This window comes from Sminthopsis crassicaudata, chromosome 1 (assembly GCF_048593235.1).
Source record: "Sminthopsis crassicaudata isolate SCR6 chromosome 1, ASM4859323v1, whole genome shotgun sequence".
Taxonomy (NCBI): Eukaryota; Metazoa; Chordata; class Mammalia; order Dasyuromorphia; family Dasyuridae; genus Sminthopsis; species Sminthopsis crassicaudata.
The window spans coordinates 484,641,158-484,660,348 of record NC_133617.1 but is presented as its reverse complement, the minus strand read 5'-3'; the positions used below and the strand labels follow the sequence as shown (position 1 = coordinate 484,660,348).

Genomic DNA, 19,191 nt, shown 5'->3' with positions numbered 1-19,191 from the left:
ATTCAAATTCTGCTTGTTTAATAACTAATATAAAGAAGACTCTTCTAATGCTTTTCCACATTTAGCCAAAATTTGTATGAAAGGTAATGACATGAAACCTGCTGTGGGTTTCAATTAATATGACTACAAAGTAAACAGACTTTTAACATTTTAGAAAATACAAAACAAAAAAGGCTCTCATCAGAACTCTCCAAATTACCACAACTTATGCTGAATAAAAAGGATGTAAGGAAAATTAAGTTTCTTTTAAAACCAGTTGATTCCACATACCACACTCTGAAATGTCACCTTCATGGTAGTCTTTTAATTATTTTGAAGAAATAACAAGTCAGATGAAATCCCATTCCACTCTGCCCAAAAAATACTCCAATGACAATTAATGGAATATGTTTTTATGGCCTTAGGACTTAATAAAGTTGTCATGCAAAATGCTTGTACACCCATATAGTAGTCTAAACAACAACGTCACTTACTTTGAATAGTATAAGCATGCAAGCATAATGATTGTGATATTCCTTTCACTTCTAAAATTTTTCTTTTGCTGTTTTATTTATTGGAGGTGGGGAAAAAGAAAAGAGTGGGTGGTAAATGATAGAAAAAAGGCTTGGTAAGCACTTAAAATCAATCACAAAACCACATGCCCTCAGGAAAATTGACAGGACATAATTCCAGAAGTAAAAGTCACTATTTATTCTACATTTTCTTTATTCCCATCTATTAGTTGGAAATGCTTCCAATCTCTTCTCTGAGCAATAGATTTAGATCACCTAAAAATGCAATTCATCCAAGGGGTAAAGCTACCACTAAACAGTAAACAAATTTGAAAGTACTAGCTACCACTGTAATGGAGATGACAGAGAAACAAACACTTATAAGAAGAAAAAGTGTGTTTGGAACACTGTTTTGGTAAATTTCAATGATTTTGTTTTTTTAAACTAAGGCAGTTCTCCCAATTTGTAGGAAGGGGGAGATATATTTTTTTTTCAAACCAATGAGCGAATATGTGTGTATGTGCATGTGTGTAAAATTTAAATATATACATATTTATTTAAAGAATTCAGATGAAATAAGAGAATGATGCATCTGAGTTCCCAACAGTCATTTAAATTATATTTTATATTCTGCTTACAGGAAAAAGAACTGAGATTTGGGCAAAATGCCCTAATAGTTTGAAAAACAAAATCACTGAGTGGGGGGAAAAAAGAATGTTTTTTGTTGATACAACAGATGGATATTGTTCTGATGGAAAGAGGTAAACTTATGGGACAAAACATTAGATTAGTAAACTCCTTAAGGTTAGGAACTTATATTTCTTCTGTATCTCCCCACAGTGTTTAGTATAATGCTCTATCATGTGTGTAGATTCAATAAATAATAACATAAAATTACTGACCTTTGGTGCTTAACATTAATCACATATTGATTACTGAAGCATAACCTTTGGTTGTGATGCCTTTAATAATAAAAGAAGATAGGTGAGAAGTTTCTACAAATTGATATCCAAATACCAACACACAGTTAAAAATTGTCTACCAACTGTTCTAAGGGCTTGTCAATTGTGAAGAACTGTTCTTAAATATTCCAACATCACCACAAAATACATGAAGAGGAGAATGAATACATTTAAGCTAACTGATAGAATTCTTTTTGGGGAAAGGAGAGAGAGTTACGTGTGTGTACTTTATTTAAGTATGTTTTCCTGGATTCTTAAAAATTAAAAGTTCTTTATATGTAAATTCCTGCTTTTTTTTTTTTTTTTTCAGATTGGAAGCAAAGAAGGGGAGCCATAAAGGGCAGGAGGCAAATGTGAACACATGTACCCGGATGAAATAAAGACAAAGATCAGATGAACTCCAGAATTGGAGCAGCACTTATCAAACACATTTAGCTATACACTACTTTTTCCCTGCCTCAATCCCAAATGGTAAAAGGTTCCTTCCAGGAATTTCTAAAGCCACCACACATCCCACTTTGGCATTTCTGCCAGATATCTTTGCCACAAATACTGGCTTAGAAGATATAAGGCAATTATTTCCTGGCTATAATCTAAACCTTTCTAAAGTTATCATAACATTAAAAAAAAAAAGATTTTATATGAGTAATGATTTCCCCAATGCCCAACACTTTTCTCCTGATGTCTATCCTTTTTATTTCCTTCACCATGCAATTCTTACAGAAGCTTAAGGTGCTAAAAATCTCAAGGGGAAATTCCTTCCATTGAAAATTTACTGTTTCCCTCTTTCCCTACTCACCATCTTTTTCCCTTTCTAGTTGTGGACCAACCATTACTATAAGACTAAATTTGCACAGATAAAGCAGATAAAATTAGCTATGGGAGCAATAAGTTCATATGAAGCAAAAGACAGAAACAAATAGTTTAAAATAATACATAAGCTACCATTTTGTTCTAACCTCCCAACATGGAGTGTTCTCTGCAGAAAATTTCAACTTGGAAAGGAGAAAATCTGTGATAGCCATGCTAACTGAAGATCAAATATAGCTCCCACTACCTTAAACCATTTCCATTTCCTTGGCTATATATAAGGAGTACTTAGAATAAACACCAATTACGGATGATTAAAAAAGCAATTGGTGGCCCTAAAAAAAAATCACTAATTACAGATCCTCTAACCTGAACAAGACCCTGGCTTTATTAGTAATTGAAGTTGTTAGTGCAGAATGAAACCTGCCTGATAGCAATTAATTCACCACTCATCCTTTTTTCATTCTCTCTTTGTCACAAGTCTAATATTTCTCTGTCACACACACACACACACACACACACACACGCATACATACATACACACACACACACACACACACACACAAATTTAAGAAAATGGAAGTGTGGAATAGAGCATAATTTATCATCATTAAAGGTGGGGAAAGTATCTCTGAGAACAACATTGCTGGTTATCTCATTTCCACTGCTTTGAAACTTTATTCATACTTAATATTGCATGGATGTCAATAAATTTTTTGTGGCTGTGGTACCTTTTAAAATTTAGTCACATATACATTTTTCTTTTTTTCCTTTATTGGGCAAAATTGAGCATTTCATTTAGGGCTCAGTAATTTTTTTTTTAAGAGGAGCCAGTTCCCTCTGATCCTGACTGAAGAGGACACAATAGTGTAAAGGGCAATTGTGGCAGAGCTATTTTTCCCTAGTGTCTCTCTCAACAGGTCATCTTCCTCTTAAATCTCTGGGTTAAATTTCAATGTGTTCTGACTATAAATTGTTAGTCTCTAAAGTGGACTTAATGCCCATTGTTTTAAATAATTTTTTAAAAAAAGTTAATTCTTTTGTTTAAAGCAGAAAATTATAGGTTAGTTCCTAATTCCTATGAAATTTTCTTGCCTTTGTCTCATATTTTATGGGGAAGTTTTGAACACTATTGCAGTTTTTCTAACAGGACTTATAGAGATGAACCAATTCTTAACATAGTTAATTGGTTGGAGAAAAAGGGAAAGGAAGTACTCCTGGTTTTTGTTTCTCTCTACCACCATCCTTCAAAAAGAAAAAGAAAAACATTTCCTGATACTTCAGTTTTGTGTACAGCATTTTTTCTCCTAATGATAACTATTAAGAGAAATAGCATCAAAATATTCAGCAAATTAAGATACTTTTCTAACAGAAGCATTCCTTCATGCCTCATGCACACTACTCAGGAAAACAGATTGATAAAATGCGAACAGATGATAACATTCCATATGTTCTTACCTCTTTTCAACATTCCTTATATGGCTGAAACTGCCAACTGTACAAGTTCAGAAGACATTTTCCCAAGGAAGATAAATTTATTATACTGAAGCATTTTGTTTGCTTTCCATCTTTAGAAAGCACTTTTCTTTCTTTCTTTTTAGCCACAAAGCAAATACAGGCAGGGTGATTTAACCCTGGGAGAAGATGAATACCAGTAAGCAACTTCATTATTTGGGAAGGTGGTTTCCATTACCTTGAATTGACCCCAAAGATTTTGGTCTTTTAGATAAAGGAAATATTTTTGAACTGCAATGATAAGTTGTAAAAGAAAACTGGAAATGGGTAAAATTTAAATAAAAAAGATTAAGATTATAAAACTGCATCCAGCTATGCTGAGAATATCAAGTCTTATATTAGGTCATGGGGAGAACAATTCAATTTTTTGTGAAATGTCTGAGAAACCTCTGCTCTATTTTCTTTCACATCAAATGAGCCACACAGTTCTGTCTATGAATACCTAGTTATAATGGAACATTACTACTACTGCAGTGAAGATAGCACAGAGACTCAGTTCTGATTAACATTCACTCCAAATACTAAAATCCGTATATATTGTTATAATGTAGTTCATCCAATCTTTTCACCAATTTTCCAACCAAAGGACTTTCTATCAGTTCTGAGGCAAATACATGTTCTAATACAAGAAGCTATCAAAATTTCCCCTAACATGACATTAACAGTTATAGCTGTGGATTAACTCCATGGTGTGATTAATGCATGCATCATGCATGTAAAACTAAAAACAAAAACAAAAAAGGGGGCGAGACATTCCCTCAACTTTTGTCCAAGATGCATATAGGTTTAGCTTAAAAACAGATGGTACAAGTCTGAACAAAAAGCAAGAAACATTGTGGTGTCAAAACCAAACCAGTTAAAAATAATACTAATATCAATACCTTCTCTTTTGCCTTTCTATGAAAAAAGACATTTATGAAATAACAAATTGGTCAATTTCTGTTGTTCTACCCCCTGGTCCCCACCCCAACAGCCTCTTCTTAACCTCCTACACATAAATAAGAATTCATTCTAAATACAATTATTTTTCTTTAAAAGGATTGTTTGTTGGGTACCATACTACTTTAATGCTGTCACTATGATAACCTGTGTCAGTCTTCTTGTGATGGTCAAGGCTGCTTCCTTAAGAACATCAATGTCAAACTCTGAGAGGCAGCATTAAGGCATTGGAGAAATAAGGAACCTTCTTCTTATGGAGCAGATATTTGTGATACATTCCTTGAGATACTGAACTGCAATCTCTTCCCCAATCTTGAAGGCTGGGGAAAAACAGGAGGTGCTGAAAAAAAAAAAAAATTCCCAGCAGTCATACAATCAGTTGTCTGTATTTGTTTATGTGGGTTTTTTGTTTTGTTGTTTTTTTTTTTTGTTGTTTTTTAACTAAAAGGTATGGAAGAGAAAAACAAAAGTAAAGGCTGAACTGAATTCCAGGTACAGGTAGATGGAAGCTTTTCCCAAGCTTTTTCCAATCTGTTTGGCACCTCAAGATCTGATGAGCTGTGGAGCTGTCTTTCCTATTTCACGTTAAGATTAAGTGGCTGTTTAGGCAGTTACACTTCTGTTCTACCATTTCTCTTGATGGGCCTTCTGCTCCACCTACATTCCAGCTCCTTTCCCAGGTACTTCATTCACCGGTTCCTTGCCCTTGTGGGGTTGTAGATGTGATAACCCCTGCCTGTGCCACAACAGTTCCACTGGGTTCCTCCAACCGAGGTCTTTTGACATCTGGCTCCCCTGAGGAGGTTGCTGAGTCTTCAGGGCCCACTTCACACACCCGTGTAACCACCACAGGAGTGGAGGAGCTAGCCTGGGCTGCAAGAAGTTGCAGTGGATTTGTAAGGGCTGGGAATGGAAGAGACATAAATTTAATATGCAAAATTACGACCAATACTTAATTCTTCTGAACAAAGGTCAAAATCACCTATTTGCTAAAAGCTTAGCACTACTCTAAAATTATAATGGAAAAATCTATAAACATTCAACTCAAGGACATCTATGACAGCTTTATTGAAAGAAATATTCCACATTTTGCATTTACCAAAGTAAAGATCACGAAATTGAACACAAAACTACAAAAATCTTACCATAAGAAGTGCCAGAGATGCTGTTGGTAGGAACAGCATGCTTTCCATTTTGTGTCACTGCCCTAACTGGGAGCTGGTGTTGCCCAATGGTCACTGGTGTTGCTGGCTGAAGTATTGTAACTGTTTGTCCTGGAACTCCCTGAGCCATCTGACTGGCAACTGTCTGGATGACTCGACTAGCTGTTGGAATTGTCGCGAATGCAATTGTAGGCTTATCTTCCAATGCTATGAAAATTTAAAGAACATTATATTACAGACAAACTAGCAAAGGAAGTTATCTTAATTTTCACTTGACACTAGAGTCCTGGAACTGACAAAAAAGGAATACTGTAATTCAAATTCAGGAACATAGATCCTATGACCTTAGGTAACATCACTGCTTGTGGACAAAATTTCAAGGCACTCAATTGCTTAATATACTATTTGTTTAAGGAATGTTTACTGAAAATGGAAAAAGATTTAGCATCCTTTTTCAGCAGACTTTTTTTTTTTTTTTCAAACTTCAAGTTCACTTTCAGGTGTTGTTCATTAAATGAATAGTTCAAGATTCCCTTATTCCCCCCCAAAAAACTGAATGAGTTATTTCCTACATTGTACACAAGTTAAATTTACTTCACTTTTTAAAAAACATCAAATAGATGTCTGATTATTTTTATCTAAACAGTACCACCTTCTCCACACAAATGACAAAATTAAACCATGAGGCTTCCTTCTTTACTGATATCATCACTCAAATTTCAAATATTCATAATTTGATTTTGAAAAAATAATTATCAGCAATATTTTTATTTTCCTGAAGTGTCACAAATGCTGTCACTCAGAAAAATACAATTCTCCTATAGGTAAGACCACAAAAAAATACAGAGATAAAACAAAGTGACTGAAAGATAAGAACTAAGAAATATTATTTAATTTAAAAGAGCTGAGTCAATTTTTTACAATGACTTAAATTTTACAAGACATTCCATTAAGCCCATCAAAGACTAAATTTCTAGTTTGGAAATGAAATGTTCATTCTTAATTACATCTACAGTCTAACTAGAGGTGCTATTGCTATAACTACTAACTCATTTCCATAGGCTGATTCTTTTTATGTTAAAAAAAAATTTATATTTCAATTCTAGAAAAGATCCATATATTTTGCGAATGTAATCCTGAAGGAAAGCTAAAACTACCAAGTATTCAAAGAAACCTCTGTCTTGTGATCTATTAAATGAAGAGTAGAATTTGTAACAAAAAAAAGTATAATTAATGCAAATACAGTGGTTGCAGAATTGCTTTTAAAAAATCATCTTATCTGAGACTATACTTCTACCACAATCCATCCATGCTTCCCCTAGTTGTGCTGTTTGACGTTTCAGAAACCAATTTCTAACTTTATATTTTACATCGGCCAAAGTTGTCTACATCAAGACCTAATGAAATTACCAAACAGATAGATTACCTCTTGGTTCACCGCCCAAGTCCAAAACTGTGCCTGCTGCTTCGTGGCTATTTCCTGCTGTGCCCTGACTGGTAAGTATGTATCCATTAGCTGAATTAGCAGATGTGGTCACAACTCTGACCATTGTAACAGTGGGAGCTTGCTGCACAACATGAATTGCGTGACCAGAAGGCTGCTGTGAAGTTACTATTGAAGCTGGCATATAAGCAACTGGTTTGGCCACAAGATTAGATGGTCGAGGAGGAACAGCCATTATCACTGGCTGAGCACTAACAGGAGAACCTAAAGAATACAAAAAGTGAGAAAGATAATAAAATCTATAAAATACATGGTATTTCAAAAGATTTTTCTTGACATCAGTTTTGGTTCAAGAATTTTGAATTTAAAAAACAAACTGATGCACAAAACATAATACTTATCTTCCCCCCCCCAAAAAAAAAGAATCCTTACCAGGTGCACTTTGTGAATATCGATACTCTGGAACAGAGGCTAACTTTGACCCAAAATCATGGTCATGTGGAATGGGTGAACCCTCCCGAGACAGGCACTCTGGAGTCTGTAGGCCACTAGAATGAGGGGACATTAGCCCCGGATGAGTAGGTGAAGCAGGAGCACTCCTTTAAAAAATAAAAAATAAAAAATAAAAAAATAAAAAAATCAAGAGAAGCACCATATTATGTCCATTAAAAAGATCAAAGGGCTTAACTATAAAGGTGTCAAGAAATGGGGGGAAAAAACAAAAACTGAACACAACTGATAACATAAAACCAAATTTAAAGCTCCATTAAGTGAGAAGAGACGGCCTTGTTTGTGGCTTTGTAGCTAAAAGCTACAATTCAAAAGCATTTATTCCCTGACTGAGAAGATCAGCCAGACCTTTCATGAACATGCCTTAGCACTCTGTAGTTAAGAATCACACTTTAACCTGGCCTCTCTTTCATATATATAAATTTTTAATGTGCAAAAATGCATAGTTGAGAAAGCAAAACTTGTTTCACATATATAACGAACATATAACAAATGAACAAATGAAAAGTTTATCCATCTTCATTAACCAAGGCTTTAAAAACCTCTCATTCTCAGCAGGTTATTGCTGGCAAGTGATCTCTGGCCAAAGATTGGGACTTATGGAGCAAAGTTGGACTAAATGATACTATCAGGTTCTATCACAGGAAACAGGAAAGCTACCAAACTATTTCAATTAGGGAGAAGGAGCAAGACAGAGAAAGAGAGCCAGAAAGAGGGCAAGGGTGAGGGGCAAGAAAGGGGAAAAAGAGGAAGATAAAGAGAGCCCTTTTTAAGGGAATTTGGATATAACTAGCAGGGATGAGAGTGTAGGAGAAGCAGGGTCTTAAAACAGGATTGATGGGGAATGCAAAGAGAACTAGTACTCAAAATTAAATTTCCAGTCAAATTTTAAAACATTGCTATAAAAAAATCATCCAGTCTCCTCAGCTAGACAACTTTAAGTCATTTTTAACTTTCCTCCCTCCTCCATCCCACATATCTCCTCTCTATTGACTCATTTTCAAATGACTGATTTGTCCCTTGTACCTTCCTCTATTCCTATAGTTTAGAATATTTGACCAAACTTCTAACTTTTTACATTCTAATTTTTGTCAACTTAAATTCATATTATATCTAAAATACCAATTCCTGGAACCCCTTCTTTTTTGCCCATTAAGTCAAACTCCTCTATTTAGTTTCCAAGGTTCCTTGTAATCTAGCCTCACCCTGTTTATACAGTGTTATTTTCCAGAATAAATTCTCTTACAATAAATTCTCTCCTCTAGTCAATCCAGTGTCTTCACTATCTCCCCAATAATATCAAATTAATCTCTATTGTTTATTCATGTTGTATATTTTTGGAACATCTTTCTTTACTAATCATCCAGATCCTAAGCAAAGTCTAGTTCAAGATTTGCTACTGCTTCCCCCAAATCTTCATTATTCAAATCTATACCAATTTCTTCCTTTTCTAAATGCTTGCTATTAGTGAGTACTATACAGCTTAACATTTAATTGGTCTCTAACTCTTAGAGACACAGTGTGTCTTGTTTCCTCAACTAGATTATAGAATCTAAGTTCCCCAATAGCAAAGTTCTTGCCTTATGATTCTTCTGTATTTCTCCAAATGTCGGGCACATACTGATTGATCAAATGAAAAATAGTTTAAGAAAAAATGATTACATTAATGAAATTTCTCTTTATTTTTATTTAAAAACGAATCAGATGTTCTAGAAAATAAGGGCTTTGTTGGAATATCCCAAGGGTTGTCAAAACCATTTTACAAGCTCACACCTACATGAACATAGCCAACAAATCTCCATTTTGTCTTCTGTTACAAAAGGAATGGGATTCTCAATGACAAATTATGATATGAAAGTAAAATGTTATAATTTGAATTTATAACTTATATCAGGAACTAAGTTTGAGCTATTTATAAAAGTAACCTGTTTAAAATTACAAATTTTGAGATATAAAGCTATTTACATCAAAACCAATATTATTCTTATTGCTTTTTACATTAATGTCTACTGTTATATATCATCTAAACTAACATATAATGAAAAAAATGCCCTAATTACTATTGATTAAAGAAATGCAAATTAAGACAATTCTGAGGTACATACCTCTCCCATTGGCTAAGATGACAGGAAAAGATAATGACAAATATTGGAAGGGATGTAGAAAAACTGGAACACTAATATACTGTTGGTGGAATTGTGAATGGATCCAGCCATTGCTCTGGAGAGAAATTTGGAACTATGCTCAACAAGTATCAAACTATGCATACCCTTTGATCCAGCAATGCCTACTGGACCTATATTCCAAAGAGATCATAAGAAAGGAAAAAAGGACCCACATGTGCAAAAATGTTTGTAGCAGCCTTTTTTAGTAGGAACTGGAAACTGAATAGATGCCCATCAGTTAGGGGATGGGTGAAAGTTGTGGTATATGAATGTTATGGAATATTATTGTTCTGTAAGAAATGATCAGCAGGATGATTACAGAGAGGCCTGGAGAGACTTACATGAACTGATGCTGAGTGAAGTGAGTAGAGCTAAGCAAACATTGTGCACAACAACAAAGATTATACTATGAACAGTTCTAATGGACATGGTTCTTTTCAACAATGAGGTGATTCAGGTCGATTCCAATAGACTCACGATGGAGAGAACCATCAGCATCAAAGGTACTGAATGCAGATCACAACATAGTATTTTCACTTTTTTTGTTGTTTTTTTCTTTTCATTTTTCCCCTTTTTGATCTGATTTTTCTCATGCAGCACAAAAACGTGGAAATGTGTTTAGAAGAATAGTACCAAAAAAAAAAAAAAAAGAAGAATTGTACATATTTAACCTATATTGGATTGCTAGCTGTCTAGGGGAGGAAGAGAGAAAAATTTGGAACACCAGGTTTTGCAAGGATGAATGCTGAAAACTACTTTTGCATATATTTTGAAAATAAAAAAACTATTATAAAAAAATCATCATGCTCAAGTAGCAATCAACTTACCTTTTAAATGTTATAGAAATTCATCAGTTTTTGAATCATATTCTTAAAAATATGTGGTTGCTTTGGGGAGCAAAAATTAGCTAGGCTCTCCTCTCTATTTAAGAAATTTCTTTTCCTAATAGCTTCCCAAGAAAAAAATCAAAAGATAGAAGAAAGTGATATTTACCTTGACGATAAGGGTCCAAAAGGGGTTCGAAAACAGGAAACTCCTCTCTGTCTCCGTTTTCGGAATGCCTGTTCTACTAGTTTGGCTTCTGATGCTGGATCAATTCGCCAAAAGGAGCCCTTTCCAGGTTCCTCCTGAGAACGTGGGACTTTAATAAAGTATCGGTTCAAGGAGAGGTTGTGTCGAATAGAATTCTGCGAAAAGAAAAAAACAGATTCACCACTTATTGACACCTAGAAATAGCTCAAATGACACCAAAAGATTACAGCAAAATTGTTATAAATGGAGAATAATATGGAAAATAATCTGAACACAATTACATACAAAAAAATGACCATGAAAAAATATGAAGTTGATGACTGATAAGGTATATTTTCCTTATGTTTGGGGTAAAGTGGGGGAAAGAAACTTGCAAAGAAAACCATCATTTTTCTACTCTATGACATACAACAAAAAAGAACTAAATGCCGTAATGACTATCTATAGCCCAAAAACAAGTAAGTCAGTGGCAGAGCTATGATTAGTGGCTGCCTATGTAGCCCCAATTTATTTTTTCCAGCTTTCTCTCTCATTAATTCCCTTTATAATCTGATATTCCAGTCTAATTGGAATCCTGGGAGATCTTGATAAATCATTTCAACTTGATGGGTCACAATGTTTTCATCTAATGAAAGAAAGCCAAGATCTGAAGTTAGAGGAGAGTTGAATCCAAATCCTGCTTTCCATACTTATGGAAGCATGAAGTCATATAATGTCACTAATGCTCACTTTCCATATTAATAATAACTGTAAGCACCTACCTGCAGGTTTGATAGGACACACACACACACACACACACACACACACACACACACACACACACGACATATGTCACTTCCTTAAATCATTTTTTGAATCTATTTAGCCATTTTTTGATACCACAGTACTTTATATACATTTCTCTCATGGCACTTTTAAAACAAAGTTTATATTAAATGATTAGAATCATTTATGAATATGTCACTTCCCTCTGAGGCCAGAGACATGACCAGGGAAAAATGAATTCAAATTAATTATTAGACCTCGGCAGTACTTAGCATGTTGCCTTGTATTATGTAGGTACTTAAAACACGATTGTTCAATTATTCACATTTATTGAATTTAATGAAATTGAGAAAGTGAAAATAAATGTTCAGAACTATAAAGCACATCTATAAAGTATGAATTATCAATAACTATAACCACAGCTATGATTTTTAGATGCTTGAAAGGCAAGAGGGAAAAGGGTCTATAAAGAAATTATACATGAATCAAGATCAAACTAGACTTCATGGCAAAATGTTTTTCACTTCAGGAAATGCTTTTTATGAGTCCACAAAAGAGCTGGCTTTCTGATTATAGTTCTTTCCTTCTGACTTTCATTGAGAATTTTCTGAAGAATTTCAGAAAAGTAACAAATTTTAAACTTACCTGCCAGCCCTTGTCAGCAGTCCTGTAGTAAGGGTAATGCTTGGTGATATGGGCATAAATCCCACTTAGTGTTAACTGTCTGTCTTGGGCTGAGGATATAGCCTGAACTATTAGCTGAGCATAAGAATATGGTGGTTTTGATTCATCCTGAGAAAAAGAGAACACAATAGGCGTCTGAGAGAGAGCAAAATATAAACCAAATATTCACATATCACCATGGAAAAAGCTGAGATTATCTAAACTTCTTAAATTAGGCTCCAAATAACTCCTGTTCTGAGATAACAGAAAACTAGAAAAGTATCTATAGTTTAAATTTATCTCCATTTCTTCCAAAATTGGCCTCACACTCACACGCTTTTATGAAAATAAGAATGATCATTCCTGTTTTAGGGGGAAGACTAGAAGTTACCAGAAGCACATGTTTTTGAACTTCTTTCTTCACATCCTCCACAAAGAGAAATAAAATTGCATTACACAATATAAGAAAGTAAATTTCATAAAGACAAATTAGGATATGATGATTTTTACATGGGGATGGAATACAATTCTGCTCAAAAATTCCTAATATAGACTGTATGAAATAGCTGTCAGCAAAGAGCATTAAGGGGCTGTTAACCTTTTTTTAGTATTATGGACTCCTTTGACCATCTTGAAGTCTATGAGCCTTTTCAGAATAATATTTTTAAATGATAAAATATGTAAAAGTACAAAGGAAACCAATTATATTTAAATAAAATTCTCAAAATACTTTAAAAAGCAAAACAAATGACCCCAAGTTGCGAACTCCTCAACTAAATATCATTTATGGATACCTGATGTCAAAGGACATTACCTGGTAAGTATATAATTCTGTATTTCATATGAATGCAATGCCAATTGTGAAACTAAAAACAGCTTATTTAACATGATATATTGTGAGAACATTTTCAGGAAATATCTGTATCTCAACAAACCTTTGGGCTGTCCCCTCCAGATGTGTCTGCCTGCTGCTCTGATGCTGCCTTTGCTGCAAATTCTGCAGCCAGCTGCAGGTCCGAGGTGACGTTCTGAACGAAACGATATCCTGAGGATCCAGCACCACGAGGACTGGCTGGGCAGGAGTTGGGAACACTGGAGAAAGAAAAAGACACCACATAATTTGTGCTGCCATTAAAAAAAGATGGGTTTTTAAAAGTGATTTCTGAATAATGAATAAAGGATAATAAATAAAATTGATAGTAGAAGGAAGATTTATTCTAAATTTTCATTAAACTTTATACCCCCTTTTAATGCTATATACTATAAGTTAAAGTACAAGGAAATCACATTGTATAGATGGATGAGCTGATAACATTTCCAAGCAACTATCTTCCTCCTAGCCCCTCAAAAGGAGTTTCATCATCTGAAAGATTGATATTGCCATGTAATGGTGGAAACTCTATACAAGAACATACAGGAATAGATCCCCAAAATTTTACACATAATCATTTAATTATTTGTTTCCTTGTTGGTTTTGGCTGAAAAAACTTGAAGTAAGGAAGATGCTTACTACATGCTTTCATTCTTCTTTTTTTTTTTTTTGAATATTACTCACCTTTTAATGTTATTACTCACCTACTTTTTTAAAATTTTATTTTAATAGTTTTTATTTACCAGATACATGCATGGGTAATTTTACAACATTGACAATTGCCAAACCTTTTGTTCTAATTTTTCCCCTCCCCCCCAGATGGAAGGTTGACTAATACATGTTAAATATGTAAAAGTATAAATTAAATACAATATATGTATACATGTCCAAACAGTTGGTTTTCATGCTTTCATTCTTAAGAAAAACAGAAATTATTTAAGCACAAAATTCCTCCTACAGCACTAACATGTGGCCAGTGAGTCTTCTGTGATGCAAAATCACTGACTTGCAAGGCAGTCTAATCCATTTTCTGATAGATCTAATTGCATAAAAGTTCTTCCTTATATTGAAAAAAAAATTTGTTTCCCAAAAACTTCTACCTACTGATCCTGCCCTCTTCACGCCATATAGAATAAATCTAATCCTTCTACTAGACAAACTTTCAAATAATTGAAAACACCTATTATTAAAAACTCCCTTCCCTACTGGTGTTTTCTCTTTTCAAGGCTAAACCTAAATGACATAGATTTTATCACCATGATCCTATTCAAAGTAACAATCCAATGTTGAATGTTACTTTACCCTCTTTTAAAGTCTTATTTGAATTCGCCTTAGAATTTTACATTAATAATGTCCTCAAATGATGTTCCTCTCCCCCGTCAATAATCTATCTGCTTTCTGAAAAGGAAAGATATTTAAGCCAAATTTATTGGCAAAATGACTATATATGACATCATGTTAAAAACTCTTGTCTCTCTTATGTGTTTCATCATCTGTTCTTTTCTCTAGGTCACTTCAATTATTCTTACTTCATCTATCTTTTAATGTTATTTTTGTTTTTGCTTATATTATTGTAGGCACTGTTTAGACTGTTTTACTGGTTCAATTGATTTCACTCTGTATCAGTTAATACAAGTCTTCTCATATTTCTCTAACTTTTAATCATTCACCATTTGATGGTGTCACTTGTTGCCAGGTTTTTGTTTTGTTTTTGTTTGTGTCTCAAAAAATGCTTCTGCTTAGACACATACGTATTTTCACCTTTTTTTGTCTTTTTGTGATTTTTTTTCTTTTGTTCTCATTCTTTCACAACATGACTAACGTAGAAATATTTTTTAAAATGCTTCTACTAATATTCTAACATATATAGGACTTTTCAGTCCTTGATCTTCATGATTGAAGTATATTAGTGGGATTGCTAAATCAAAATGTGTAAAGAAGTTAATGTGTTTTACATAATGCAAAATCACCATCCTCTTTTACTATAATTTAATTAATATACATCAACCCACTGGCTCATATTGAACTTGCAATATCAACTTGAGTTGTTATGAAATGAGTCCTTTACTTAATATGTGAATATAATGAACATTAGAAAAAAAAAGTTGATAGATGGACTTGTATTATTAGCATTTTTGTTGTGGAAGGTATTTCCTTGTAATAATCCACAAGATGGCACTAGAAGAATGGAAAAGCTAAAAAGCCTATGCTCGTAAAATGACAAACACTAAAGAACCATACATTTGTTTACATCAACCAGAAGCAGTGCACACATGCTGGATTCAAGTAGATCAGAAGAACTGGCTTGTGGCAGTAACACACCTGACTCTAAAGACAAAGCTACTCAAGAAGAGGTCAGTGCAACTGTGCTTTAGCTAGCTTTCCTCTGAGGAGCCTAAGAATTCAGGAGCTCCCATATTTCAACATATTTGAAAAACATTTTACTCTTCACAATTTCTTCCCTCTTCAGAACCCAACAGGATTATTAGAATCATAGGATGCTAGAAGCTGAAAGATTCAGTCCTACTAAGTATTGGATCAACCAATCCCAAGGCAGCTATGAAGGATTTCCTCCCACTCTTCTTTACAACTGGCCAATCATGGGCTCATCCCCCCACAAGCCCTGCTCCTCCTTGCCTCCATTACACAGCAACAACAAGCACTGGCCTCTGATACCAAAGGCAATGAGCAAAGAAAAGCTTTCCTTCCCCTACAGCCTTTTTCATTTTGTGGTGAGGCACAAGTTGCTCAGGATTCTCAAGTATGTTTATACATCACCAACAAAATGCAACAGCAAGAGATACAAAGAGAAATTCCATTCAAAATAACGGTCGATAGTATAAAATATTTGGGAATCCATCTACCAAAAAAAGTCAGGAATTAAGAGCAAAATTACAAAACACTTGCCACAAAAATAAAGTCAGATTTAAATAATTGGAAAGACATTCAGCGCTCCTGGATAGGCCGAGCGAATATAATAAAGATGACAATACTCCCCAAACTAATCTATTTATTTAGTGCTATACCAATCGGACTCCCAAGAAACTATTTTAATGATCTAGAAAAAATAACAACAAAATTCATATGGAAGAACAAAAGGTTGAGAATTTCAAGAGAATTAATGAAAAAAAAAAAAAAAAAAGTCAGATGAAGGTGGTCTAGCTGTACCTGATCTAAAGCTATATTATATAGCAGCAGTCACCAAAACCATTTGGTATTGGCTAAGAAATAGACTAGTTGATCAGTGGAATAGGTTAGGTTCACAGGACAAGATAGTGAATAAAAATAGCAATCTAGTGTTTGACAAACCCAAAGATCCCAACTTTTGGGATAAGAATTCATTATTTGACAAAAACTGCTGGGAAAACTGGAAATTAGTATGGCATAAATTAGGCACGGACCCACACTTAATACCACATACTAAGATAAGATCAAAATGGGTCCATGATTTAGGCATAAAGAAAAAAATCATAAATAAATTGGAGGAACATGGGAGAGTTTACCTCTCAGACTTGTGGAGGAGGAAGGAATTTGTGACCACAGGAGAATCAGAGATCATTATTGATCACAAAATAGAAGATTTTGATTACATCAAACTAAAAAGTTTCTGCACAAACAAAACTAATGCAAACAAGATTAGAAGGGAAGTAACAAATTGGGAAAACATTTTTACAGTTAAAGGTTCTGATAAAGGCCTCATCTCCAAAATATACAGAGAATTGACTCTAATTTATAAGAAATCAAGCCATTCTCCAATTGATAAATGGTCAAAGGATATGAACAGACAATTCTCAGATAATGAAATTGAAACTATTTCCACTCATGAAAGTGTTCCAAATCACTATTGATCAGAGAAATGCAAATTAAGACAACTCTGAGATACCACTACACACCTGTCAGACTGGGGAAGATGACAGGAACAAATAATGATGAATGTTGGAGGGGCTGTGGGAAAACTGGGACACTGATGCATTGTTGGTGGAGTTGTGAAAGAATCCAGCCATTCTGGAGAGCAATCTGGAATTATGCCCCCAAAGTTATCAAACTGTGCATACCCTTTGATCCAGCAGTGCTACTACTGGGCTTATATCCCAAAGAAATACTAAAGAGGGGAAAGGGACCTGTATGTGCCAAAATGTTTGTGGCAGCTCTTTTTGTAGTGGCTAGAAACTGGAAAATGAATGGATGTCCATCAACTGGAGAATGGTTGGGTAAATTATGGTATATGAATGTTATGGAATATTATTGCTCTGTAAGAAATGACCAGCAGGATGAATACAGAGAGGTTTGGAGAGACTTACATGAACTGATGCTGAGTGAAATGAGCAGAACCAGAAGATCACTATACACTTCAACAACAATACTATATGAAGATATATTCTGATGGAAGTGGATATCTTCAACATAAAGATCCAACTCACAACCAGTTGCTCAATGATGGACAGAAACAGCTATACCCAGAGAAGGAACACTGGGAATTGAATGTAAAATATTAGCTCTACTGTCTATCTACCCAGGTTACTAATACCTTTGGAATCCAATTCTTAACGTGCAACAAGAAAATTGGATTTACACACATATATTGTATCTAGGTTATACTGTAACAAATTTAATATGTATGGGATTGCCTGTCATCTAGGGGAGGGAGTAGAGGGAGGGAAGAGAAAATTTGGAAAAATGAATACAAGGGATAATGTTATTTAAAAAAAAAAAAAAAAAAACAAACACTAATGCATAAAAATTTATGCATTATACTAAAAAAAATTTATAATTATAAAATTATAAAAAAAAAAAGGATTCTCAGATATGGATAGGATGCAAATTATATCATAAATCTTATATCTTTCCATTAAAAACCTACCATTCTTATGGGCTTTCCTGTTTGTCAATGTACAACCATCTTTCCAATGATGTATGGTCAAAAAGCTAGGTATTATTCTCCACTCTTAATTCTCCCTCTCTTCATATAACAAATTAGTTGTGAAACTGTATTTATTGTTTCTAATTCTGAAATATTCTTTGTATCCATATCTTCTCTCCATTCATCATCCCTGGAAGTTTAAGCCTATGTCATCTCTTACCTGAACGATGGCAAAAGCTTCCTCCTATGTAGTTTTCTTCAAGTCATTTCCCACTCCAATATATCCAACACACAGTTGTGATTTTCTTAAATTCTAAGTCTGACCAATCCACACCCAACTCCCAACCTAAGAAACTCCGGTGAAAGTTCCTATTACTTACAGGATCAAATAAAACTCCTGTTATATCATTTAAAGCCTTTCATAACCTCATCCCAATTTAACTTTTAATGACTTGTTATAAATTATTTCCTTTCTGTATTCAGCAGTCCAATCAAACCCAATTTGGGTTGCTTTTTTGTTGTTGTTCCCCACAATCACACAAAAATACTGGTAAATATCCAAATACAATTTCTATTTAATGGAAACATATAAAGAAAGAGGAATAATAGTTTTATATTGAAAAATACTTTCTGCAGAGTTGAAGTGAGATAATTCACTTTTGTTTGTTGTTTTTGTATTATGTATAGTAAATATCTATCTATCTATCTATCTATCTATCTATCTATCTATCTATCTATCTACACACACACATAGAAAAATACTGAAAAGCTGATATGTTCACTGAGGGCCACAACCCCTTATTTGTTGTATTGAATCTTTCAACAAAAAAGTTATCTTAAGGGAAATTTACCTTTATATAGCTATATTGATCAAAATGACCGAATAATTAAATGCTATTAGGCAATTAAAATCTGCCCTATTCCCCCCAGAAATACACAGGGATTGGGAAAATATATTTCAAACACCATTGCTCTCAAAATCAAAACAGTTTTTGTATCA

At 34.1% G+C, this 19,191-nt stretch overlaps 1 protein-coding gene across 1 annotated transcript in view; it reads right to left on the bottom strand.

Moving 5' to 3' along the window:
* Nucleotides 1-3,019: 3,019 nt before the first annotated feature.
* The window catches only part of FOXK1 (forkhead box K1), a 112,746-nt gene continuing 96,574 nt past the window's right edge, over nt 3,020-19,191 (bottom strand). The window contains exons 3-9 of the mRNA XM_074281211.1: nt 13,395-13,551; nt 12,442-12,588; nt 10,993-11,186; nt 7,757-7,923; nt 7,307-7,588; nt 5,863-6,087; nt 3,020-5,620 (exon numbers count right to left, since the gene is read on the bottom strand). Coding sequence (XP_074137312.1) covers nt 5,403-5,620; nt 5,863-6,087; nt 7,307-7,588; nt 7,757-7,923; nt 10,993-11,186; nt 12,442-12,588; nt 13,395-13,551 — 1,390 coding nt within the window. The 3' untranslated portion in view covers nt 3,020-5,402. The remainder of the gene's footprint in view (nt 5,621-5,862; nt 6,088-7,306; nt 7,589-7,756; nt 7,924-10,992; nt 11,187-12,441; nt 12,589-13,394; nt 13,552-19,191) is intronic.